General features: G+C 39.9%; 2 protein-coding genes across 9 annotated transcripts in view; both read left to right on the forward strand.

Moving 5' to 3' along the window:
• picalma (phosphatidylinositol binding clathrin assembly protein a) overlaps nt 1–6,378 on the forward strand; it is a 33,912-nt gene extending 27,534 nt beyond the window's left edge. For all 4 annotated transcript variants that reach the window (XM_033326342.1, XM_026373227.2, XM_026373228.2 and 1 more), the window contains 3 exons: nt 1,351–1,410; nt 3,100–3,201; nt 5,012–6,378. In XM_033326342.1, coding sequence (XP_033182233.1) covers nt 1,351–1,410; nt 3,100–3,201; nt 5,012–5,026 — 177 coding nt within the window. In that variant the 3' untranslated portion in view covers nt 5,027–6,378. The remainder of the gene's footprint in view (nt 1–1,350; nt 1,411–3,099; nt 3,202–5,011) is intronic.
• A 3,259-nt stretch (nt 6,379–9,637) lies between these two features.
• sytl2a (synaptotagmin-like 2a) lies at nt 9,638–24,041 on the forward strand. Of its 5 annotated transcripts, none has more exons than XM_026371234.1 (19): nt 9,638–9,717; nt 11,320–11,689; nt 11,970–12,124; nt 12,561–12,684; nt 14,330–14,399; nt 14,514–14,622; nt 15,947–16,516; nt 17,365–19,386; nt 19,868–19,969; nt 20,159–20,215; nt 20,335–20,423; nt 20,582–20,686; nt 21,018–21,190; nt 21,396–21,498; nt 21,583–21,744; nt 21,831–21,927; nt 22,016–22,121; nt 22,792–22,997; nt 23,354–24,041. In XM_026371234.1, the coding sequence occupies exons 2-19, from the start codon at nt 11,589–11,591 to the stop codon at nt 23,500–23,502; spliced, it is 4,500 nt and encodes a 1,499-aa protein (XP_026227019.1). In that variant the 5' UTR covers nt 9,638–9,717; nt 11,320–11,588; the 3' UTR covers nt 23,503–24,041. The 5 variants fall into 5 exon arrangements, with proteins under 5 accessions (XP_026227019.1, XP_026227020.1, XP_026227022.1 ...); XM_026371235.1 differs by having other exon boundaries at nt 21,021–21,190; XM_026371237.1 differs by lacking the exon at nt 15,947–16,516.
• Nucleotides 24,042–25,985: the final 1,944 nt, after the last annotated feature.

Here is a 25,985-nt window from a genome sequence, read left to right on the forward strand (position 1 = left end):
TAAAAAGTATAATTGTACACAGATTTATATAGAAATCCCAACAATCCAATTTGAGCTAGCTTTAGGCAACAGTGGGGGGAAAACTCCCTTTAGAGGAAGAAACCTCCAGCAGAACCAGGCTCAGGGTGGCCTTGTGCCTCGACCGGTTGGGGTGAGTGGAATCACTTCATCAATTGTGGCTATGAAGTGTACAGTCTGTAGCCTGACTTTGGGCCAACAGTCCAACCTCTTACTAAGGTCCCAGTGCTTGTGAACATGCTGAAAGCACACATGATAATGATCAGCTGATGATCAAAAGCTGCTTAGTGTTATGTGATGGAGCCTGAAACAAAGAGTTGGTTACTCGAAGGAAGGTGATACACCAAGAGGCAGATGCACACAACATCCATCAGTCAATAAAGTATAATCCCTAACATGATTCAAAAAAACAAGTGTAATCATGTAGTTATTGACTATGTGAGGAGCGCTGAGTGAGATGTTCTTGAAACAAATCAAACATTGTCAGTGAGAAGGAATTCTGAAGGAGCGCTCTCTGTGCAGTGAAACAAGTGCATTCTGTGATGAAAGCACCAATTTTGGCACCAGTGTCATGTCTGAGTCACTTGTGCCTCCCTTGCCAATGACTGAATAGTTAATGAAATGTATCCTTTCCGAGAGGGCTAGGCGTTAGACAGATCTGGGTTTGTTATCACTGCAGGGGTTGTTGGAGAAGCAAAGAGTGCTCAGAGAAACAGTCTCTGCTTCTTTCTCTCTAATCTCTTTCCACAAGGAGCTCTGCACCTGCCAGTAACTACTACTATCTCCAGGACACAACGCACTCCTTTATGCTTTCCTTCACTGCTGTCTGTGAACCCTTTTTAAAAATGTGGGACACGTTTTCTATGGAATGTTTAAATGTTTTGGAGTTAACACTGAACAAGACGTGTCTGGAACCTTTTTAGAATTATGTTGATCAAATAATGTTTGTATTATAATGTTTCCATTATTTGATCAACCATCAGCTGTGTCAACCTCAATCCAGTTCTACATAAATCCCCATACTGACTGAGTCCTGCTGTCTGTTTCTCACAGTCTGTTGTAACTTACAATCTGTCTTCCTTAAACGCTTCCATTCAAGCTGCATTGTTAGTTCACTTTTACAACTATGCACGTGACCACTGTATAGCATTGAATGGATTCTTTCTAGAGGATTTATTATCACCTGACTACAGGTTAGAGTTAATTTAGTCACAGTAGCTGTACTTGACATAATACAAATATCTAAATATAAACTTTTGAATGGATGATGAATGATGAATGAATGTCTCCTAATTGTGTAAAAAAAATAATTTTTTTTGTGTGTCACCTCAGGCACCATCTGTCATGGCCTTTCCTGCAACCACGCCGACAGGCATGATGCCATATGCAATGGTAAGTCAGCTGGGATTGCATGTTTGGCAGAATGTCACTTCTTGACAGACGCACATACACACGTGAAAGTAGATTTTTGAAATTATAATAATAAATCCATAGCAAAATGTGGAGTGACTTTATTCTGAAAGAATAACAGATAATATCCATAAATGGGCACATTATTTTTTATTTTCTCATCCCATTGAAGATGCAATGCATCCAGTGTTCACAGTGCTTAACTTTTTCCGCATTTTGTTATGTTACAGCCTTGTTCCAAAATGAATTAAATCCATTATTTTCCTCAAAATTCTTAAAAAAAAATACCCCAAAATGACAAAGTGAATGTTTTATTATTTATTAAAAATAAAAAATGAATAAACTCGAATGAATGAATAAATAGTAACAATCTTTGCTGTGACACTCAAAATTGAGCTGTTGTGCATCCTGTTTCCACTGATCATCCTTAAAATATTTTGACAGCTTGATTAGAGCCCATTTGTGGGAAGGTCAGTTGATTGGACATGATTTGGAAAGGAATAAAACTGTCTATAAAAGTTCCCACAGTTAACAGTGCATGTCAAAGCACAAACTAAGTCTAAGTAATAGTATATAGACTTCCAAGACAGAATGGTATTGATCAAAGATGTGGGGAAGAGTGCAGAAAAATGTCTGCAGCTTTGAAGGTCCTAATGTCCACAGTGGCCTCCATCATCTATAAATGTAAGAAGTTTGAAACCACAAGGAATCCCAGAGCGGGCTGCCTGGCTAAACTGAGCAATCGAGAGAGAAGTGCCTTTGTTGGGTTGGTGACCATGAACCCAATTGTCACTTTGAAAGAGCTCCAGCATTTCTCTGTGGAGAGAGGAGAACCTTCCAAAAGAACGACCATCACTGCACTCCACCAATCAGGCCTGTAAGGTAGAGGGGCCAGACAAAAAACACTCCTCAGTAAAAGGCACCTGACAGCCTGCCTGGAGTTTGCCAAAAGTCACCTGAAGGACTCTCAGACCATGAGTAGCAAGATCGTCTGGTCTGATGAAACAAAGATTGAACCAGGCACTGCTCAGCACCTGGCCAATACATCCCTCCCATGAACCATGGGGGTGGCAGCATCATGCTGTGGGGATGTTTTTCAGCAGCAGTAACTTGGAGACTTATCAGGATCAAGGGAAGATGAAAGCAGCAATGTACAGAGACATCCTTGATGAAAACCTGTGTAAGAGCACTCTGGACCTCAGACCTGGGGGACGGTTCATCTTTTAACAGGACAACGATCCTAAGAACACAGCTAAGATAACAAAGCATTGGCTACAGTACAACTCTGTAAATGTCTTTTAGAGCCAGAGCCCAGACTTGTGATTTTCTTTTTAAATAAATGTGCAAAGATTAAAAAAAAAACTTGGGATATTGTTTGTAAAATTTTGAGGAAAATAATTTGTATTTATCCATTTTGGAATAAGACTGTAACATAACCAAATGTGGAAAAAATGAAGCACTGTGAATTCTTTCTGGATGTACTGTATGTGGGTCATGAGTGATGATGCTCAGAGTTGGGTCATCATCTCAAGACAGGGTTCCTTTCACAGCCACAACACGGCAAGAGGTAGCATTGAACATGTGCATCGTCTAGTAACAGCAAAACCTTGTTTTAGAGGGTATTCCTCAGTATTATTCATCTATTGTCTACTGTGTGTTCCTACTCATCAGCCTCCCCAGATGGGCTCCGTGATGATGACACAGCCCACTATGATGTACACCCAGCCTGTGATGAGGCCAGCCAACCCCTTCTGTCCCAATCCGGGTGCACAGGTAACTGGTGGCAGCATTCACAATGTCCCAGTGCTCCCACTTGTTAGCTTAGTGACTAAGCCTGTCACAACTATACCAACATTGTGTTAAAGCCATAATTCCCATAATGTTATGAGGTGTTGACTCATAATACCTAGACATAGATAGACGCTCGGCAGTGAGAAGACTGTAGCCCTCGTTACGTGAATATGTGAAACTGAAAGAGCTGCACCAGCTTCACCAGCTCTATATCTCCATCAACCAACTCCTAATGTTTCTGTAACAGCAGTGCGTGCAAACATGAATTGATTTCCCTTTTCTTCTATTGATGTTGGAAAGAACAAGAGTGGTCATTGGTGTATCACTTTATTAGTCACTGTATATTGTGATCTAATAGATTTCTTAGACCATTTGGACGTCCATATACTGTACGACAGGCGTTACAGAAAAACAGTGACGAGCAGTGCAGAACCTTGTATGTATTAATCAGACACCTGTAGTCTAGATGTTCTTATCTTAGTGTTGGCTCTTTATTTCTCTCTTCTGTCTTCATCTATAACTCAGTCACCCATAACCTCTAGTCCCTCCAGTCTCAGCCCTCTCAGAGCACCAGGAAAGGACCCCTTTGCACACCTCTTTCTGCAGAATTTCTTATAGAGCATCTTTAGGTACCGCTTGTCTTCTGTTTCTGTTACAGTACAACTCCAGTGTGTCAACAAACTGCATGTTTACTTCTGCGTTTGAGCTTGTGCAGCACTGGCTGTTAAATGGCTGATTTTGGAGTCACTCTTTTGTGAGATGCCACCACACTTGACTTTCCCAGCTGGCTGCTTTGCACACGCTGCACTTTGTACACATGGCTTGTCTCTGATTGAATACATTGATTGTTTTAGCTGAGATTTCTTCACTCTGCAGAAAAATAAAGTTCTTTTCAGTTTGAGAATGAATTGCACTCTTAGTTTCGTGCAGGCATGACCTTTATGGCAAGCACATATACAAGTATACGTTGCTGCATTCATCCATCCCTTGATCCTGACTAGTCTAGACTAGAGTTTCCTCCAGACATGACACTTGGCATTCAGGCAGGTTTAATTAGTCCAGAGAATTTAGTTTGTCATTGTCCGAGAGTCCTTCAGGTGCATTTTGGCAAACTCCAGGTGGGCGGTCATGTGCCTTCTACTCAGGAGTGGTATCCGTCTGGTCCCTCTACTATACAGGCCACTGTGCTCATTGGGAATCGGTGCATTGATAAAATACTGTCACTAAGGTCTACAGCCAATTCCTTGAACTTCATTTCATGGTTTGTGCTCTTACATGCACTGTTAACTGTGGGACCTTATATAGACAGGCATGTCATGTCCACTGAACTGAATCTCCCACAGGTGAACTCCAATCAAGTTGTAGAAACAATATAAAGATGATCAGTGGAAACAAAATTCACTAGAGCTCAATTCTGAGTGTCATGGCATTTAGAAATTTGCAACGATTTCAAACAAACTTCTTTCACCTTGACATTATGCTGTTTTTTTGATAATTACTTGGAAAATAATGAATTGAATCCATTTTGAAATAAACCTGTAACAAAAAGAAAAAAAAAAAGTTACGCGTTTACTTACTTCCTGGATACACTATAGCAGTACATTGCAACAGAACTAAGTAAGATGGCATGTGTGTAGATCTGATTCATCTGAAATGATCAGTGATAAGTCCTGTGAGTGGACTTAGTAATACAAGCTTTTATAAACTTTGCATTAGCTGGTTTTTGCCTTGCTGAATCTTATTCTGTGTTCTATAAAAACATTTTTCACACTTTTTCATTTTATCTTCACAGATGCAGTTTATGTAACTTGAGGAGCAGGAGTCTTTCTGATAGGATCATGATGATGATGATGATGATGATGATTCACAAACAAAATCAACTGTCCAAGCAAACGTGCAGTTTGCTTCTAATGAACTCAACCTCCCTCTAAGAATGAAAGGCCCAAACTAGACTTTGAACAAACCGCTGGTGACTTGGAGCAGCTCTGGCCGTCTCAGAGAGGCATCACGTGAACATTGTGCCCATCTAGTCATGTCCAAGTCACAGAAGAGAAGAGAGTGTGTGCTGACATTCAAAACCCTTTGGGCTGGGATCAGCCCCTACTGGATCCTGGACTAAGAGAAACACACACACACACAGAGTTTGAGTTGTCTTTTCTTTTTTGTTGTTGTTGTTCCTCTTTCTCCAGGTGAGGCCGGGAGAGTCACTTTGTTTGATTAGCAATGATGATTACCTTCTTAAACATCCTCAGATTAGAAAAACATTTATCAACTGCTGTTTATAACTCATACTTTTGTTTTCATTCTTTTTTTATGTATTGTTTGCAGTAGACATTCCTTGTGTATTGTTTATATTTATTTATAATTACTTACAGAGAGAATGACATTATAAAAAAAAAAGGAAATATAACTAGTGACCAACCAGGTCTTCAGGTTTCTACATAGGTATGATTGATTGTAGAATTGGATTTTGAGTGATTGAGATGATAAAAAAAAAAAGAAGTTAATATAAAGTTTAAAGAGATGACACATTTGCTGTTGGGGCACTAAATAATCTCTGTACTCGCATGATATCGTGTACGGTTAGCTGTGGCTCAAGAGGTCACTGAGGACGTGTATTGAAGTAATAATTCACACACACTGTCAAATCTGTGGGGTTGATTTCTATGAATTTGGCAAGGGAACATTTTTCAGAATAGCAGAAGCACTACATTTTATGATTGAGGCAGCATTGCATTGGAAAGGAATCTGCATTTATGCTTTTGATGCTTTTAGCATGCCATTTATTCTTACATGTAATAAAGCTCCTGGCTGCCCTTTTCGGAACTGAATGTGCAGGGTCCCTTTCATGCTTGGATCATGTTTCCATAGGCGAGCACTGTAGTGTGAGGAACACTGGGGTGTACATGGGGAGAAATCACATGTAAGACAGGGAGGTCCAGTTGTGCAGGAGAATAGAGCACTGTTGATCGGTGCTTTGTGTATATAAAACTGATCCTGCCAGTAACAGGAGTGGGTGCTTGCAGGTTGGAAATATAGCCTGAACATGAAAGTGGCTCCTAATCCATTAACTAAGCATATTTGCTGCATTGTCCCTGCAGATTATATTTTTGTTTTTTTTTTTGTTTTTTTCCAATAAAGTGCAAGCTTCCACATGTCTTTGGCTCTAGATTTATTGATCACAAGAAAAATAAAATGCTTGCTGGCTGGTTTGTAAAGCAGAGTCCACGTAACAGGCGGGCGTCACTAGATGTACACAAAGTGCATGGTTGCTGCTCATGCTCCTCTACATCAACAGGGCACCTGCACATGCAACCATTTAGATCAGTGGTCCCCTGTCTGCCTGAAGTCTGTTCTGCTCTGTTCCTCTCAGCAGCTACACGGGCTGTGTCGTTGGGCTGGTTGCATACATGCCTGCTTGACCCGTCAAGGTACTCAGGTGGTGAAGGCAGAGCACTAGGCAGGGAGCTCAGTGCCTGGAGGAGCAGCACACACAGCTGGTATAACTTGTCTTTGGTCGAGCAGAGGTGGACTTACTGTACTTGCCTCAGATTAGAACTTTCACTGTCACTTGTGGTCTTTACTGTGGGAGGTCTGGAGCCTTTCATGGACTAAAGCGTTCATGCCAAAGTCCTCTTGGTAACCTCAAACTCATCCCAGATGTCACCGATCCAGGAGCTGCTTCAATTTTAACCCTTAGTATCCCTCAGCCACTCATGATGTGGCACTCAGAACACCAAATCCTAAACCATCATGCGTGGCCCTTCACTGTCAGCACTTCACATAAACAGTAAAGTAAACAGGAAGTATCATGTTTTTCATTAAAGATACGTGTCTTCAGCTGTGTTACCATCACTCCTTTTAAATTAGTTCAGATTTCAGAAACATGGTCATTCATGTATCCAAACTTTTGACTGATAATGGTATTGAACCACTGATGTTAGTCTTCAGTCCTTGAAGGAGTGTGAAGGAGCTACATCAGGCAGGCCTGAGACAAAGCAGCATGTAGCCCAATGGGGGAATACAGCTGTAGTTTGCATCTTGTGCACTGTACCAGAGGAACATCCATGGTTTCAGGGCGCATCCTTAGACAACGTGCGCAGTGCAGCTGTACAACGTAATTTACCTCAACACGTTCTATTGTTGAAATGTCCACTGTCCACAGCTGTGTTGGCCTCTGTTCTGTGTGATGGAGACAATCCGATCTTTCTGTTTTCACCCAATAGTTTACATCTTGTGTTAAACCCTGTGCATTTACTCTCATTAATCCTGCTGTTGGTTAGATACTGCTCTAAGCTGCTTAAGCGTACATGTTCAAGTGCAGACATGAATGCTAATACTTGTTTGTGTGCTTAAACACATTGTGTTTGTCTTTGTTTTAGATGAAGATCACATTTTATGACCAATTTACACAGAAAACCAGATCTTATTTTAATTAACTTGTGACTGAAATAAGGTGTTTTAAGTTTCCCATTAATTGCAACATCACAGTAAAAGTGGCAGACAGGTGGTGAGGAGCCTCGACTCGTGGGGATTCCTCAGTCCTACCCTTCAACATTATAGAGGCTTCTCCTACTGAATTCACAGGTGCAGCAACTCATCCATGTGCAACACAAACACACAGAGAGAGACGGCTCTTGATTTAAAAGGTACATCCTGCTTGGCAAAGCCTCTTTGCTAGGAGTAAGAAGATTCTTTGTTGTGCTGCCACTTCCTCTTAGTTTGGATGCAGCAGTAGAAAGATGCAGGTGTGTGTTTGAGAGACACTGACTTAAATGATTCAATTAACTGGCGAGTTCATAAAAGCCTCACTGTTGAACTGAAGCCTCCTTTTCTCAGTGGTCTCCAGATATTCACTCCACTTTTCGACCTTATTTGACTTCCAGAAACGAGACGGCACAGGCTTCCATTAGATTTAGAAAATTGTATTTACTTCATCAAAGATATTTCAACAGACACGTAACAGTCTAAATGTGCCAGTAAGATGTTTGTAGTATATACAGTATGTATAAGAATGAAAAAATCAAAGTGAGCTTCATGTGAACTGGTGTTCTGTGGAGTTCTTCCACTTCCTTTTGCCAAACAGCATCCACAGGTCCTGAGGTTCAGATATGTAGCCTCAGTTTGGTCCAGCCTCGTCCAGATGCTCTGCAGTGTCTCTTTTATCCGTTCCCGTCACCGTGAACTACTGTGGAAAATAGGATGGACAATCTGCTCTAATAATGAAGGTGGGGGAGGAACTACTGTAACAATGTTTGTTGTCTGTCTGAAGGCAGAACGTACATGTCGTACATCTGTACATCATCATGCTGCCATACAGGTGTACATTATACCAGCTGCTCTGGTTTTTAACAAGCAGCAAAAATTGTTTATTAGTTTATCCAAAAAGTTGGATAAACTAATCCTGAAAAACAGCTGCTGTCAAAGATAAATTTGACCAGATCTGACAGAGCTCAGATCAGATCCAGACACTGAACTAGTTGTTGGAACTAATAGATAGATGATAAAGTAGGAAAACAGCAGCACAGACTCTCTAACTGTTCATGTACAACACCTCGATCAGCTGCTTTTAGTGCGAAGATGTGATTTATATCATACACTAATATTTACAAAAGAATGATGGATAGGTTATGTTAAATTCTTCTTATTACATGAATTGTTATGTAATATGAACGTCAATCAATCAATCAATCAATCAATCAATCAATCAATCAATCAATCAATCAATCAATCAGAGTTTCAGGTTTTCTTTGGATCATCAGTCAATATGCACTAGTGAAAACTGGAGCCTTTCTGCCACCTTGTGGTCAACTGGCAGAGGTGGAAGAAGCAGCACTCCAAAGTCTTTACTCTGTATTAATCAGTACATGCTCTGAAGTATTTCAACCACTGCTGAACTTGATGGATGTTTGAGTCCAGGGCAGATGTGTTCCACGTGTTCCTCATAAATAAAGTTTCTGCAGAAGTTTTTAGATGTATGATTGTTCAGATAAATGTTCAGATCTTGTTGAATTTAATTCAAAAATGTTAAAATAGAGTACAAGACAATTGACTTCAAAAATCATCACCGTTCATCTAATAAGTAAAAAACTCCATTTTACATGTGCTGTAAATGGCAAACAAACTTTCAGAGGTTAAAAATCTAATAAAGAAACTTTCGTAGGACACAGCAGGAACTTAGTAGGAAATGTGTGAAGCAGCAGCTGATTTGAACCTGCAGACACCTGGATGGTGTTTTGTCATGATGTCATCATTGGAATAACTAATAATACACACAGTGACATGAGGAACACAGTGAAGAAGTAAAGGTCCAATGACACTGTAGAACAGCGTATTATGACATGTTTGACTGTTTCACTGACTCTACGGCTGGTTAGAAAACAGAGGCTCTGTGATGCCCCCTGCTGATGGGAACCTGCTGCTCCTCCCACCTGCAGCACTTCAGGATCCAGTTGTTGGGTTGTTCAGTTTTTACTCAGCAGGGAGACACAGCGACAGGTGAGCTGGCTACTTTCTGACTTCACACTGTGAAAATACTGACTATACTTAATCTGCTTAGTGAAAATCACAGCAAAGGAACAGATCTTTGGGTTCTGGTGCAGGTTCACTGCTCAGTGAAGCTTTTAGAGCAGCTGGAAACTCTTGTTACTACTGGAAACAACAAAGTGCCTCTTGTCAGTACTTCACTTTAGTTTTCTCTGCAGAAGAAGAGACACGGTTGCTCAACAAGTAGTCTAACTATGAAAGTCAAATCTAATGAAGTAATTAGACAGAAACACAGTGTTTGATGCTGTACTTGTAATAGTACTTGATTACTGCACTAACTGATCCTGATCCAGTAAAAACTCTCAGTAGGTTCAGTCAGCGTCTACAAGAAAAAGCAACTGGAGATTAACTGGCTTTGTAGCACTCAGGTTGGATTTAGTGTTTTTCTATTAAGGAACATTTTAGCTCTATTTATTTTGAAGCTGTGTTGTGTCAGTGAACGTGAGCACAGAGTGGTGTCGTCACTCCAGCTTCGAAAACTAGTTCTGCAGAGACATTTGTTTTTTCTACAAGGAAATACCAAAAAGTTATTGATTCATTAATCTGTTTTATCATTATTAATATTAGAAGCTTTTCTTCGAATATAACGTCGAGAGTAAATGGATTTGCAAACAATATAATGGAGCTTTTTAAACTTTAAATCCTGAAGTTTGTCAGGATCTGATAGTGATGAGGAAAAAAGCTGAATCACAGCTACAGTACTGCAACAAGGAAATGGGTCTGTCCTGCAGCTTGGCTATTTCTCTTTAGAGAAACGGGACACGAAACATTCCACTTTGTAAGGAAGACTTTTGGTCACGTAAACCTGCACAGCGTCAGGGTTACTCAGGGTTTCACAGAGCTCAGTTTAATGCAGTCTTACATGTGAGGATAAGAGGAGATTACAACTTTCCTCACTTGGGTAATGAATAAACAATGGGAGCCAGCTGAAGCTAAAAACTAAGTCAACAACATTTCTTCTCAGCAGTAATTGAACGTTGACAAGTCTTTTTTAAACTGTGGCTTTTCTGTTTCTTTGAGCATGATGTGCTACACATTCCCACAGCAACGCTGTGATGTGTTAGAACATGCAGGCATTCCTCATAAAGAGTTGGTCGACTCACTCAAACTGCTTGTTGTCCTGGTCGTGTCCATCCTCATCTCGTTATTAGATACGTACTGGATGTTGTAACTTTGACAGACAGTGAAAAACAAAGTCGCTCAGGTGGAGAAAGAAAAGAAAAAGGAATGATTTTAAATGAGAACAGTTAGTTTCATGTTGAGACAAACTAGTGTTCACGTTGTAGGAAGCTGCTGTGGTGTCTTAATTATCAAGCTTTAACATGCATTAACTACATACTCTACATGTTTGGGTGGTTTTAGTTACTGATATTACTTTATTATTTTCTATCAGTAGCAGTAAAACATTGTTTATTTTGTCTGAGCAACAGTCTGAATGACATGTTACAATTTCATTTAACTTGTGGAACAATTACTGGTTAATTATGAAATTAGTGAGATGCAGTTCAATAAGATCTACAGAATTCCCCTTAAACTGGTGCTTTTGTCTTTCAGGTTCAAACTGGTCTAGAAACAGACAAACATGGGCACAGAAAACAACGACAGCTGAAACTGCGAAGCTCCAGAAGCCCAGTGAGGAGCACCTCCATGAGCCAAGTGTAGTGTAGTTCACCCTGTTTCACCCTGTTTGTGCAGATCTTGTCCTGGAAGAACAGATCAAGGCTTTGGAAGCTTTAAAAAAAGGACCTGTCAGAAGTGGTGATCATGTTAAACCAAAGCTAGACCCAGACTCAGAGCACCAGTGTTTAGTGACAGCAGACGCCATGATTGACCTGAGTTTCCTGACAGAGGAGGAGCAGGAAACCATCCTCGCTGTGCTGAAGAGAGACGCTGAGCTGAAGAAGGCTGAGGAGCGGCGTGTCCAGTAAGTTCCTCCAGACAGTTGTTCCCTGTTTAACAGCCTGTGTCAGACGTACTGCAGGAAATACAGTACATGGTCTGCTTCTCTCTGTCTCTCACACACACACACACACACACACACACACACACACACACACACACACACACACACACAGGGAAGAAAGAAATTGTTCTTACACCAAAACAAATTTGTGATGAACCTTGTGAGTAGTGAAGTAGTCACTATATGTGTGTGTGTGTGTGTGTGTGTGTGTGTGTGTGTGTGTGTGTGTGTGTGCACTCAGGAACCTGCAGAAGACTGTGAGCGACAGGAACCAGCTCAAGTACCTGAGCGGAGAGTGGTTCTATGAGACCAAGCAGCATCGTCATCAGGATCGCATCCATGGCTCCGACATCATCCGGGCCTCCATGAGACACACACACAAACCACTGACTATATGTGAGTGTGCTGCACCCCTTGTTGTTGTGTTCCTAAGCATTGTAACACTGAGCATCATGGTAGTAAAGCTACAGTCACTCCAAAACCCTGCTGCTGCTGACTGGACAGAAACCCAGCTGATCAGCTGACCCAGGGCGGAGGTTTAACTCCACCTCTTGTTGGAACTTGTTGGAATAGTTTCACCTGCCTGAACTGAACCATGAGCAAAACTTATAACAGGAAATGTGTCACTATGTGCCTGTATTATATTATTTGTACTTGAGTACGTGTTTAAAGAGTCTAAAACGTGTTGCTGCCCAGGAACTGGGTCATGTTGCATAATTGATGAACAATCTGATGAAACTTAATAGTTGATCCATAGAATGTAGTCACTGGGCTGTTATGTTGTGATGAAAAGAACCTTTTTTAACAGTCGGTTGTGTGTCGTATGCTGCAGTGGAGCTCTCTCAGATATTACCTGAGACATCCAATCTTGTCAGCGGTGAAAATAAAGAAGTGTTTGTCCCACCTGTGCTGCGTGGACTTCTTCAGGAGCCTCGTGCAAAACCCAGCAGTGAAAGGTGAGTTCACAGAATCCAAGCAGGAAGCAGTCCACCAGCAGAAATAACCATTCATGGCACTAGGGGTGAATATGTTCTCTATGCTGTTCAAAGCACAGTTTTACTAGGTGATCTACTGGTAAGGAGCTGCTGCAGTAAAGGATTAAATGCACTGTTAGTGAAAAGTGTTGCTCTGTCCTAAAGCTCAAGTACAAAACAAACCACACATACATCACATACTTCCTCAGGCTGATCAAATAGTGAGGAATGTTCTGTTCTGTCTGTTAAGCCATATGAGAACATCATGTTTCTGACCATTTCCATGAAAACATTGGCTGCTTTATTTAAACTCTGTCCATCTGTGGTGTTCACTGTCAGAAATAACCTGCCACTTGTAATGAATCATCAAACTGAGATTTTGGGAACCCTCCATTTTATTCATGCACACACAAATAAAAACCTGCCCACATCTCCATATGGGGCAACAACAAAGGCTATTAGAGGAGGACAGACATGTTGGAGATGGAGGACAACACAGAACATAATCCAAACCGTGAGGTAACTAATGAGGAACAATCAGGCACCTGCTGAGCCTGTAACCCTCAAATCCAACACTGATGTGGAATTTGTTCATCCCCATGTGAAAGGAGAGGCAGACTGTCAGCTGAGAGTGTTGTCTAGAGTCTATCAACAAGGTACGACATATTAAACGGAGCCAATCAAAACCACAGTCAGTAATCTGAGCGTTGTGAAAAGATGTGTGAAAACGTCACTTGCACAAATTTTCTCGCATCACTGTGTGTTTGCATACGTTTCACAGAGATACTTAACTTGGTTGTTGTCTACACAAAATGTGGGTGGGGCCTGCCACTCCAACTCACATGTTACAGTGAATGAACATCTGGTAGCTGCCCATTCTAACAGTATATGACCACATGATGTGATCAGCCAAAAGCCTTATTCTAAAATGAATAAAATTAATTCACAATTCTACAATAAAATACCCCATAATGTCATATTGAAAGAAGTTTGAAGTCTTTGCAAATGTATTGAAAATAAAAAGTGAAAACAATCCCATCTACTTTACCACAAAATGTGGAAAAAAAACCTACAAAGTTTAAAGGAGGAAAAACCTGCTGTGGCTGCTCTAAAGTTAATACAAGAACCAACATGTGTTATGATAGATTTCTAAACAGTTATACTTGTCAGTCAGTTTTGACGAGGAAAGCAAGGGCTGGTATAGTCGTACCAGAGAGTCTGGGTGTGGCTGTTTGGAAGCAGAGCTGTGCACTCACTCCTGGAATCTTAGTAATTGGCCCCCGAGTTCTGACTAATCTTCTTACAAGGTCATGTATCACATGCTCATGTATTCCACTGCTTCAAGTTTATGTCAAGTAAATAGACATATTGAGCACTGCCTTTAGTAGACAGGACTTTGCTCCTAAAAGCAACTGTAAAAAAGTGTTCCATCACAGGTAGGGTGAGATGTTTTATTGCAGCTTCCACGAGCACTTGGCATTGTTTAGGTAATGAGATTATTATTGCACTGACTGCTAAACGATATCTGTCTGTGGAACAGGAAGCCATGTACATGAGTACATTTTTACATTCCAAGTCCTATCTTCATGTTTTTAGCACATGATGTTGTCTTCGTCTATTCTAACAGTTATCAAAACCAGCACCCCCATGAAAAACCACAAGAGACACCTAAACCTGTTATACAGTCCCCCATAAAGGTAGGATCCTGACGAATGTTGAGAAACAAAATGAGTTTAAACAGTCCATGCTTAAGTGCGTCGCACTGTAACTTCATACTGTAACTGATGCATGTGTCTCTTTTCTCGAATCAGAGGAAGAATCCTTTCAACAGTGAGCTCAATGCAAGTCACACAGTCACAGAAGAAAAGCATATTCAGGTATTAGACAGAGCCACGGATCAAACCCTGACCCCAACCAAGGGTGAGTTTTATTCAAACATCAACTGGTGCTGTTTGAAATGTGCATTGTGTGGTTGTGAAATGACCTCATCCTTTGTGATCTAATGATATATAATGTGTTGTGTTCTAAAATTGAGTGGACTTGATGAGCACAACATGAATGCAGTTCCATTACAAACCAATGTAAGTCTGGTTCCAGCAATGTGTGTGACATCCAGGTGTGTGGGTTCTTAAAGCTTCAGCTCTGTCGACCTTTCCCTTCAACAGCATGTTCGCATGACCAGTTGCTGCATGGAGGTGGAAGCATGTGCTGGCTTGTTGTTTCTAACAGGTTTCACTGATGTAGGACGAGTATCGAGATAAGTGAGCTGGGATACAGAGTTTCCCAGGAATTGTGACAGTGAAGAAAAGTGTAAATACACGTGGCTGCCAGACCAGCCAGGGGATTACACACAAATACATTCCAAAGCCTTAATCTGTACTGCATGACTTGTAGCTGTTATGGTTGAAGAAATTATATTATGGGAGGGAATGAAGAGATGCATCTAGCACATTATGCCAAACGGTTCCTTTATAGCTTTCCTATAGCTATAGGTCAAGGCATTTCAATGATCCTTGAAAACTTTATTTTAAGTACAAAGACTTACTTGTACTTTATGGGATTATTTTTACTTTATGGTACTTTTACTTTTACTTTAAAATGTAGAGGGGAATATTGTACTTTTACTGTACTATATTCATTTTATAGCTTTAGTGACTTGTTACTTATTGTAGATGAAAATTATTATATAACATAGAATTAGCTAATACGTGATTATGTTTTGGATTTGGAGTTGTTACAATCTACTTCAGTTTGATCAGCTGCTGTTTTTGTTCCATCCAGCCTGTATGTAACTTTTTGTTTTGATTTTTATTAATTACTTGAAATGCTGTCAGCTTTGAGAGTCTGTTGACTAAATCTGGACCAAACTTGTACATTTATGTCATCAACAGCGCATGCTTGAGTCAAGATTTAGTATTAGTAAAAGTATTTCCATTTAAAGTCAATAACACAGTGTAATAATACACTCTACTATGTAAAAAGAAAAAAGCTGTACTGATGCTTTGGAAGCATCTAACCTAGTTAAAGTTTAGCATTTTACCACAGTGGACACATTAGAAGTATGATGTTTGGTGAAATGATTATTGACAATTATAGAATGACAGAGTGTCCTTCTTGGTGGAACTGCTTATAACTCATAGTCATCTCCAACATGATTAGAAACAGAAGCACCACAGTTACTGTTGTGCCATAAAGACAGCTGCTGTTAATTCAAATGATCTTCATTTGTTCTTGTGTTTTGCAGAGACCTTATTATCATCTGACAGCTGCATTTCTTATTCTAGTATCTGTAAACAAACCCATAATGATAGCTTGGCCATCCAGAATCCAAGTGTTCCCATGCCAAAGGCTGGAAACAAAGCCATCAGTATCAGTTCTCAGGACAGTTTTGTTGAGGTGGACGGGTCAAGAGGTAGACAGACTTACTCTGCTGCTCCTCGGGGCATCCTCAAGCACTTGTCCATCTCTAGCTCCACAGACCCTCTGCTCTCTCACTTGGACCTGCAAAGTCCTACTACTCTGGATTCTCCTACTGAGAGCTGGATAGACAGGAAGCAGGTGAGGTTCAGCTCCACACTGGGTCAGAGTGGAGTGGAATGGCAGGATGGGAAGGAACTGGGAGAGCACAGTTTGCTGGACACTGACATCATCACTCCATCTGAAACAAAAAATAACCTTCTGAATACTGGCATCAACACTTCTTGTACACATAGTCACTTGCTCCGTCAAGGTGAAACAGATTCACAGGAAGGTGAACTCAAAAATGAGGCACACCTCCAAGTTCAAGATGCAGGTCAACACCAGGCGTTTGGTGGTAAGACTTTTATTTAAAACCAATGAGTCAACTAAACAGCCAATCATTAATTTTAACTAACAACTAGTCTCAATTTCAACCAATTCAAAACTTAACTCTTTATTATTATTATTATTTGATTTTTATTTATGGACATTTAAACACCAGACACCAAATATAAACAGCTTTCCTATTGATCCTGCTTTTGCATGGGCTTGGATGCTGTGAACTGTGTGATGTTACTGTATGTATGACTGCTTCTAGAGTGGTGTTATGGGTAATCTGTCACATACTGTATTTCTAAGTTGTGTTTCATTCATGTCATAATTGGTCGGCACATTATATTTAATTAATGTCTCATGCTAGGTCTTTTTGTTCAAAGGACTTTTTTATTGGTTCATTATATTACAATGAAAAGAGTGAGTGTGAGTGGGGCTAAAGTGCAACCTTAATAATCTACTAATCGCTGTCGGTCTAAATTGGAGCTCAGGGGTTATTTAAGCATTATAACTCAGTTCCTTGTAGATTGATAAAGTATGTATTGAGTGTACACTTATAGAGTGATTTTGCATTTTTTTCGTATTTCATAACATGTTTAAAATAACCTGATTGACAGAGAACTGGTATACGGTATGTGTTGTAGCCATTTTAGTTCAGTGTATGTGCATTGCTCTTTGCACTAGTGCACATTTTCAGATTTTATATAAAGTGGCTGTTAAAATGCTGGCAGAATTAGTGTAGTTACAAAACTCAATGCTCCACTTTACCTGACAGTAAAGAACACGAGTAACTGTATAGTAGTGGTGTAACATTGGCAGATATGACGTTCCGTACATGAGTGATACAATAGGTGGTTGCTGTCTTTGCAGATTTCTCTGAGTACTGTCATTCGGAGCGCCTAAGCCCTGCAGTGCTCAGCCTGGTTTCTACTGAGGAGTCAGGTAAGCCTGTTTGCCTGGAAACAGAGCCTGAAGAGGAGCATCACTCTCAGGCTGAGGCTGCAGATGGGCCAGACGGACATAGTATTCAAGAAAAGCTACCTGACCAAAGTACTGATGTTTCTATTCAGGTCACATCACATATTGCCACATCACATAGTAGCAGCTCAACAAGTTCATCTAATGCAGTTTCAATACAGCCTAGGCAAAGGCTACTTAGAATGTTTAGTAGTGAGAAAGACAAAAGTGCTGAAGTGCAAAGTCCAGTGAGAGAAGAGCTGAATATATCTAAGCAGAGAGAAACAGGTAATACTCAGAAACTCGTCCAAGACACTGCAGGTACAGCTTTGGACATGGCAAGTTTCAACCGTGAAGCTAAACTCTCTGGGATGACAGGTGTCAAAACACTGCAGCTTACAGCACTGCAGAACACTGCATTTAAAGAAACAGTGATCGCAGTAAAGACAGATTCTGAGCTGGAGGCAACAGAAAGCAGAGTTGTTCAGTTTCCAGAGAGACTATGCAATCTGAAAGCTTTCTGGGAAAAAGAAAACACTGGTCCCAAAATAATATTTATTAGAGAAGAGATGAGGCAGGAGGACATGGCCAAGGCAGCAATAGAAGCTTCATGTGGCCCTCAGACGTATGTAGAGAGCATAAGTAATATCTCAGCTCACATGGAAATGACTGCTGATGCTACTGCTGGCCAAGAAAAGAGCTTGTTATGGCAGACTGAATGTGGCCTCTCAGTAGATTTATCAGAGAAAGATGGTACATACAGAGCTAATCCAGTTCTTATCAATGAAGAGACAGATGAGTCTTTAACAGGTTCAGGACCAGACATTTTCGAGCCAGATGATATCAGCACTCCTTTACAGTCCTCTGGTATTGCAGTATCCCTGCCAAGTTCGTCCAGTTCCAGTCCTCAAGGGGACACACCAGCCAAGATCAGTTACCTTAAGCATTTCTGGGAGAAGGAATATACAGGCCCCAAGGTAATTGTTGCAAGAGTCAATGAAATCTCAAACAAAGGCCAGTCTCCCCAGTGTGATCTGATGAGATCCTTGGATAACAGAGAGACGTCTGAGGAAGAGGAACAAATGTCTCCATACAGAACCAAGCCCAGTGGTGTCTTGAAATCACTGAAAGTTACAGACAAAGGTTTTGTCACTCCTGACAGGTCACAGTTGAGGAGCTCTGGTTGTACTGGGGACCCAAACTCATCATGTTCCCAACATCAAGTCAAAGCTAAAACAGATTCTGAAGCGGGGTCCCTCAGTCCTAGCCACTGCCTCCTGCCAAGATCAAATGAGCAGAATGATGAAGTCAGGAGGAGTCCATCTAAGACTTGCCACCCAAGAGTCCTACCCAAAGAATCCTCCAGTCCAAAGAGATCCAGGGTGAAAGGGTCTCCCTTGAAAACCTTTCCAATATACATCGACCCCCTAACTAAGGTTGTTAAAGAACAACAAGAGAAACCAACACCAGTGCCAAGACAGCAGAGGAGTCTCCCAAATGAATCAAAGCAGATAGTGCTGAGAGATATCAGATCCTGCCAAGAGGGCACAGGGACTTACTTTAGTAACCCTAACCCTGTAAATACACAACAAATCAGTTCAAGCTCCTCTACCTCACAATTCAAAAAGTCTCCAGAGAAGAAATCAGAAACCTTTACTCATCTCGCCAGATCTTTTATCCCTCGGGATTATCAGCACTACCTTGGGCCACAGCAGAATGCCCATTCCCCTCCTTTTTACCAAGAGAAGGCTGCTGCTACTGAGAGTGATGTGGTGCAGAGACCACAAAGTACCCTCCAAGACTTTGTGGGAAACCAGAATGACAGTCCCAAAGAGTGTATTCCTCCCACAGTCACTTCTCATTCTGTGCACAGTAAACATGGAAACTCCAGACAAGATACAAAAACCTGGTCTCTGTCTCGGGCAAGTTCAGACAGTGAGCTTTTGATTTCTCTCTCTATTTATCTTGAATATAATGATTGATAAGTGTAGACCACAGTACTGATTTTCTTTTTGTTTTTAACAAATCACATCACATTACCACATCAACATTACAGTGAGTCTGATTTGTCAGAGAATTAGAGGACTTACCCTGACAAAGTCCTCAAATTCAAACTCCTTTTACATGACTGTACATAAGAAGCAGCTATAAAGGCCACATCTCTAAATATTTAAGCCGGTGTTATCAACACTGATGCTTTTAATTCACTATGAAATGAGAACATAATGTTTGTAGTATTTTTGCATGTTAAACTGATTTACTAAGCATTATACTTACTTATCTGAAATATCTGACTTAAATTAAACCACTACTTGTTTCACTGCTTTGCTTTTCACTGAAACACATTCTAGCTTCAGGTTGGTGCTTCTTAAATCGAGTTGATTTTCCAGAGCTGATCTTGTGTCATTTATGGCAGGCTATGATGGCAGTTCTAGTCCCATCCCATCAGCTCTGAAACAGTCATTTTCAACAAGCATGTCTTCATCCAAAAGTCTGGAAAACCTCACCTCAACAACAAGTAACAGATTTTTGTTTCCTTCAGATAATGCACCTGTATCCTCAAATATATATGGTCTTACAGGTTGTGTTGTCTTTGAATAGTTTCTATTAACCAAAAAACATTTTACAAATGTTACATAATCTGATTCTACATTGGGAGATGTACAGGAAGTAAATCATACTGACTTTTTGCTATATTTCTTCTTAGGAGAAGAGAGCCCTGGAAATAACTCAGGTTATCAAAGGAACCGAAGTGTGGATGATGGTAAACATGTTCTCCTCTCTTTTATACTCAACCCTGGCAGTAATTTCAACATACTTTTTAAATTCAGAGACACATTATACTGTAATTGTCAGAGGTTTGAAGCCATATCTTTCTTCCAGTTTCCTCATGTCTGCCACCAGCTGCTGCTCTCTCCAACTCAAACCAGATGAAAACCAACTTGTCTGTGCCTGTTCTTCAGCTGGATGGGGTAAATCACTTCTAACTGAACTTACAGTAGTGTTCAAAATGTGGAAATCACTGATGTAAAGTGGGGTTTACCAGCTTCACTGCTTTAAGATGTGAATTATCTCATAATTGATTTGTCTGTAAAATATTTGTTACTTTTTCTTACTCTGATATTATCAGGTAGAAATTGACAGCACTCCTAAGAATAACTCGGACTGGAGAAGAAACACAGGCAGCTCCATGTCCAACTTAAGCCTGTCCTCCGGAATGGCCTCAATGTCGTCTGTATGTCTAAAAGAAAAGCAATTTTTTATTTCTGTAAAGAAGCCTTATTCGAATTTCAATTTTTTTGAAAGCCCTTTGCCTATGTGACTATGTGGTTTAGAAGAAAGCCTGTCATCGAGCACAATAAACAATATTTATAAGATTGTCATGCCTTGAATTGTAACAATTGCAAGGGGGTTTAAAAGGCTCTTTTTAGAGTCTGTAAATATCATACACTACGTTTTGTGAGGATTTAAAACAAGCTTCAGCTCAGGCAAGATTAGTAATGAATCAGTTTCACTTTACAACTTGTAGCTAGAGCTGATGGTGTTGCTGTGATCTTCTGAACAAGCAGGTTAGTGGCAGCATGAGCAGCATTTACCCTGCAGACTGTGGTGACATTGAAGTCCAGGGAAGCATCCAGTTTGCTGTGAACTACATTCAGAAACTTGGGGAGTTTCAGATCTTTGTGGTGCACTGCAGGGACCTGGCTGTGGCCGACACCAAGAGGAACCGCTCTGAGCCGTAAGTGCTTGACATACAATACACTGTACTGAAAGCCCAAAATGAGAATGAACATCATCACCTGATAATTGTCAAGGTTGGAGAAAGGAAAGTAAGACCTGTATCACTTTGTCGCTTCATACTGATATTTGAAGAATTCAAAACAACTAGCTCCATATATTCTAGATAAGAAGAAGAAACTATTAAGTCTGCTCTCCTTCTACAGGTATGTGAAATGTTATCTTCTTCCTGACAAAACAAAGTTGGGAAAGAGAAAAACCACTGTAAAAAAGAAGACATTAAACCCCACCTACAATGAAATTCTCAGGGTAGGATTCTATTTTTTTAATAAATCTCTCTTTGGATTCAGATTTCAAATTTTTCAAAGCATCTTTGTTCTTCTCCTTTCATAGTTTACCGTCCAAATGGATGTGTTGAAAACTCAAAAACTGAACATCTCAGTTTGGCACAATGACACGTTTGGGCGGAACAGCTTCCTGGGCGAGGTCAACCTGGATTTGTCAGAGTGGGACTTTAGCAACACCCAGATAAATGAATACACTTTAACAAACAGGGTAAAGGCTTCATTTCTATATGTAGCATGTGCGTAATGCAGACATGATGTGATTAGACATTTGCTCACCTTGACTCTGTTCTTCAGGCATCGGTACATACCTTAACATCATCTCCATCACATGTGATAGACAGTAAGGGGCAGATGAGAGTTGCGCTGAGATTCCTGCCACAGATGTCCCACAGTGAGCTGATGATGCCTTAGTTTCAATCAACTTTTTATTCTTTCAGTTGTATCATTATTATAGCTGATTGTGATCTGACTGCACACAGGTACGAGATCATCTAATATGAACACTGGCGAGGTGCAGATTTGGGTGAAAGACTGCAAGAATCTCCCTTCAGTTAGAGGAGTGACCATTGACCCGTTTGTAAAATGGTATGATGTTTTGCAAATTGTTGTTGGCTATGGAATCCCAAAGATGACAAAATAAGATAATTAACTCAAACGAAGGCTTAGGCTTAGGATATAACTATGTGAAATGAAACGGTAGATTTTAAAAAAACTATTTGGGGTGTGTGTGTTGACTAAAAAGTATATGTTGGGATTTTTTATTACAGTAATCCTAAGCATGTGTTTGTGCTGGTACTTTGTAGTTTGCAGAAGTCCAAGTTAGTAGTCAAGCTAACAGATACCGTACATAATCTATAAAGTCAGCCCACATATCATTAAAACAACAACTAATTACACTGAACAGGACACATCATACACAAATGTAGACATACAACTTGTTATTTTAAAATATTATTTTATCATGCCCTTTTTCATACTATGAGAGTTTGTTGTGGTTTTATTCCAATTTTAATTTGAAAATCTCCCTCAATCAAGAATATTATGTTGTTGACCATTACCTTACTGAACTTAGACTTTGTGTGACATTGGGATTAAATTAACCATTAGACCATAGAAATTAAATAAAACAGACTTTGACTAAAATTAGTAATGTTTGACTGTGAATAAATTGTTTTAATTGATTGAAATGTTTTATAATGTTTTATAATGTCTTATACAATGTCTGTCTTATCTCTTTCCTTTCCTTCTGCTGCAGCACTGTACTTCCTGACACAAGCAAGAAAAGCCGTCAGAAGACGCGAGTTGTTAAGAGGACAGCCAACCCAATGTTCAACCACACCATGGTGTACGACGGCTTTCGTCAAGAGGACCTCAGAGAGGCCTGTATAGAGCTCACAGTCTGGGATCATGACCGTCTGAACAACCACTACGTTGGTGGCCTGAGAATTGGGCTGGGAACAGGTAACATATATATAGTTTATACTGTATAGTTGTACTGTATGTTTCAGTTTTGACACTAAAATTCTTGTCAGAATAAACACTTAAGCACTGTTGGCTGTCCAGAGTTTCTATATCCAGCTGACATAGTACGCAAAGTTGGAAGTACTTGCAGTAACCTACAGAAACCAAAGCTTTTGGTTCGGAAATGTTCTGTCTCGGACGGTGATCAGGTCTAATATAATATCTGTTTGGTTATGCTGTCATCATAATGAACAAAATGGACATATCATTAGTTTACACCATGCATAAACATAGTGTTATGAATTCCAGTTATTGCTATAATAGTAATACATTTGCTTTTGTTTATTTTTGTGCAGGGAAGAGTTACGGTGTAGAGGTGGTTTGGATGGATTCAACGACGGATGAGGCAGATTTATGGCAGAGAATGTTACAGTCTGATGGTGAATGGGTGGAGGATGTTTTACCTCTGAGAATGTTTGTCATGGCAAAAAGCATGTCGAACTAAGCTCGAAAGATATGACAAAAATTTGAAAGCTTTTGAGGAGAAAACTGCATTTACAGTACATTTGTTTGAATCAAATACACTTTGAGTGCAACAGCAGCCTTAATGAGCAACAAGTATGTATCTGTAAAGATGATCGTCATTGTATGGTAAATTAATACACAAGCTACTTGTTTGTACAGTCCAAACTATGTGTTAAATGTGATGGAGATGTATTTGACCTGATAACTAGTAATTTAGGTGTAGTTCTAGTTATTCAACAATATGATTACAGCACCAACATTTGTATCTCAATAAATAAACAGGATATAGACACAGCTTGTTATTTGGTGTTAAGATAATGGTTTCATATGTTTTTGAGATTTATTCAGCAACACATAATTAAGTCAATGCAAAATTTAATACAGAGTTTTTAGAAGCAGATAATAGATTTCATCATAATCATCTGAGAAGCAACAATCATCTTGTCATATTGTAATATGTTGATGTGGAGTGCAGTACAATATATTCCTCATATGAAATTATAATTTTTTAAAAACGTCTACTGTACCTGCTGCTTTTACAAACCTCTAATACAAACGTGCAGGTACATAATCATTTATGATCATCTTTGTCAAAAAATGCAAGGTATGAGAAATAGGAGACACATACTGTGAATTCTTAACACAGACACTGAGGAAACCAAGAATCAATGACCAGTGGAAAAGTCTTTTTAAGCTGGTAAAGACAGAAAGAAACAGCTGGGCCAGGATGTACAATGGATGCCCAACGCTAAGATCAACTACGAGAACTTCAAGACCTACACTAATGATTATCATGTATTTTTAATTTTTTTTTTTACCTGTATTTTCCTGGGTGCTAATATAGCAAGTCTTTTCAACTCTTTCCTCTCCAACGATACTAATAGAAATAACACTATCACAACAGAGGGACCTCCAGGGTTTCTGCATAATTTGATATAATTGTATTGCTTTATCCTGTAAGGTGTTGAAACTTACACTATAAAGTGCCTTGAAAATGTAGTCTTTGATCACCAGAGTCCTCTGTTTGGCTACAAATAACAAACCTTCAATCAAATATTCCTTCCTTCCTTCATTTACCAATACAATCACAGAGTTGAGACTTAATTACATTTCTGAGAAGTCTCAGTAAAGTAAGAGTATCTAACCTAAAACAATAGAAATTCCCCATTCATTCGTTCAACTACTAGCAGTAGTAGTACTACTACTAATAATAATAACAATAATAATTAGATTGCAATACCCAGTTATTGCAATCTGGGTATTCAGAATAAACTAGAAACGTCCTACTGTTCAGTCAATGCAGCAACCTTCTCACAGGTCTGAGCCTTTGCCATTGGCTGAGCCGCCCTGATGCGACAGTGTATAACGCCATATGATTGGTTTTCACGTCCTGTCAGTCGGGACTGGGGCTAGCTAACCAGCGACTAGCCTCTGCGTTGCTAAGGTAAGTTAGAGCTGCGTCAGGTCCACTGCATTTGACCCTGAAGTCAGGCGAACTACCCTTCAGAATAAAAGTATACAGCTTGCCGTGCGGGAAAAATGAAACCGTGATATTGAAGTTTTTTCATAGGTCAGTCGTATTTATGATGTGTGGTGTAATGGTGGGTTTAAACTATTGATGATTAAAAGGAATAAATAGACTTTCCCTGGCACTATCAAGCCCATAGAAAGTGTACATTTGATTAAGATTTTTATGATGATCTACTGTTTCGAAGACACTTCCCTTTATGCTGACTGCTTAGTCAGCCATTGAAATAAAGTAATTAACGCACAGTGCACCTGTTCTATACATATCACCAAATATACAAATACATATAATATTATTGCTTTAATAGTTTGGCTAGAGCTACAATTGTATTTTATAGCTGTAAAAACATGCTTGGGTTATGACTTGTATTGTTTTGAAAGTCATAAACGGAAGTCCGTTTGCTCATTGTTGGTAGCTTATTCCTGGCGCTTAAAACTGTTGGCGATGCTGTCAGTTCATATGGCTAACCCTACGGTAGGGTACCAGGTTACAAAATAAAGAGATGTTGGAGCTTGAGGACAGTGCTGTTTTTTATCAAGGGGCATTTCCTCCGAATGCACAGTCACCATTTTACGGAATATGAAAATACATGGAGTCCTTTGAGAGCCATGCGTTTTCTCCCACAGTTGGCAGGCAGGTATTTTCTACTAGGAAAGCATTATTTCATTTGGCACCGTAGCCGACTGGTGATTTAGCAAGGATGCTAGCTAATAATGGACAACACCCGCGTTTAAATGTTTGCATAGAAGCAGCATAACAGTCTGTCTGTTGTACATTTCAAGGAATAGTCATTACCTTATGGCTCATGGGGGGTAACTAACGTTGCGCACACGTCTTTCCATAAGTCAGAACCAACAGTTCTAACCCCAGTGAGTAAGTGAGTGTTACATGTTAACCTTTTGCTGACATTTTCCTAATAACGGTAAAAAGAAAAC

Source organism: Anabas testudineus, chromosome 14 (genome assembly GCF_900324465.2).
Source record: "Anabas testudineus chromosome 14, fAnaTes1.2, whole genome shotgun sequence".
Taxonomy (NCBI): domain Eukaryota; kingdom Metazoa; phylum Chordata; class Actinopteri; order Anabantiformes; family Anabantidae; genus Anabas; species Anabas testudineus.

Bases quoted from the DNA above. Each gene is read 5' to 3' on its own strand.
- sytl2a (XM_026371234.1), top strand. From the start codon at position 11,589: ATGATTGACCTGAGTTTCCTGACAGAGGAGGAGCAGGAAACCATCCTC. The intron at 12,125-12,560 runs GTGAGTGTGCTG...CGTATGCTGCAG, and splicing joins ACACAAACCACTGACTATAT to TGGAGCTCTCTCAGATATTA. The intron at 14,623-15,946 runs GTGAGTTTTATT...TGTGTTTTGCAG, and splicing joins AACCCTGACCCCAACCAAGG to AGACCTTATTATCATCTGAC.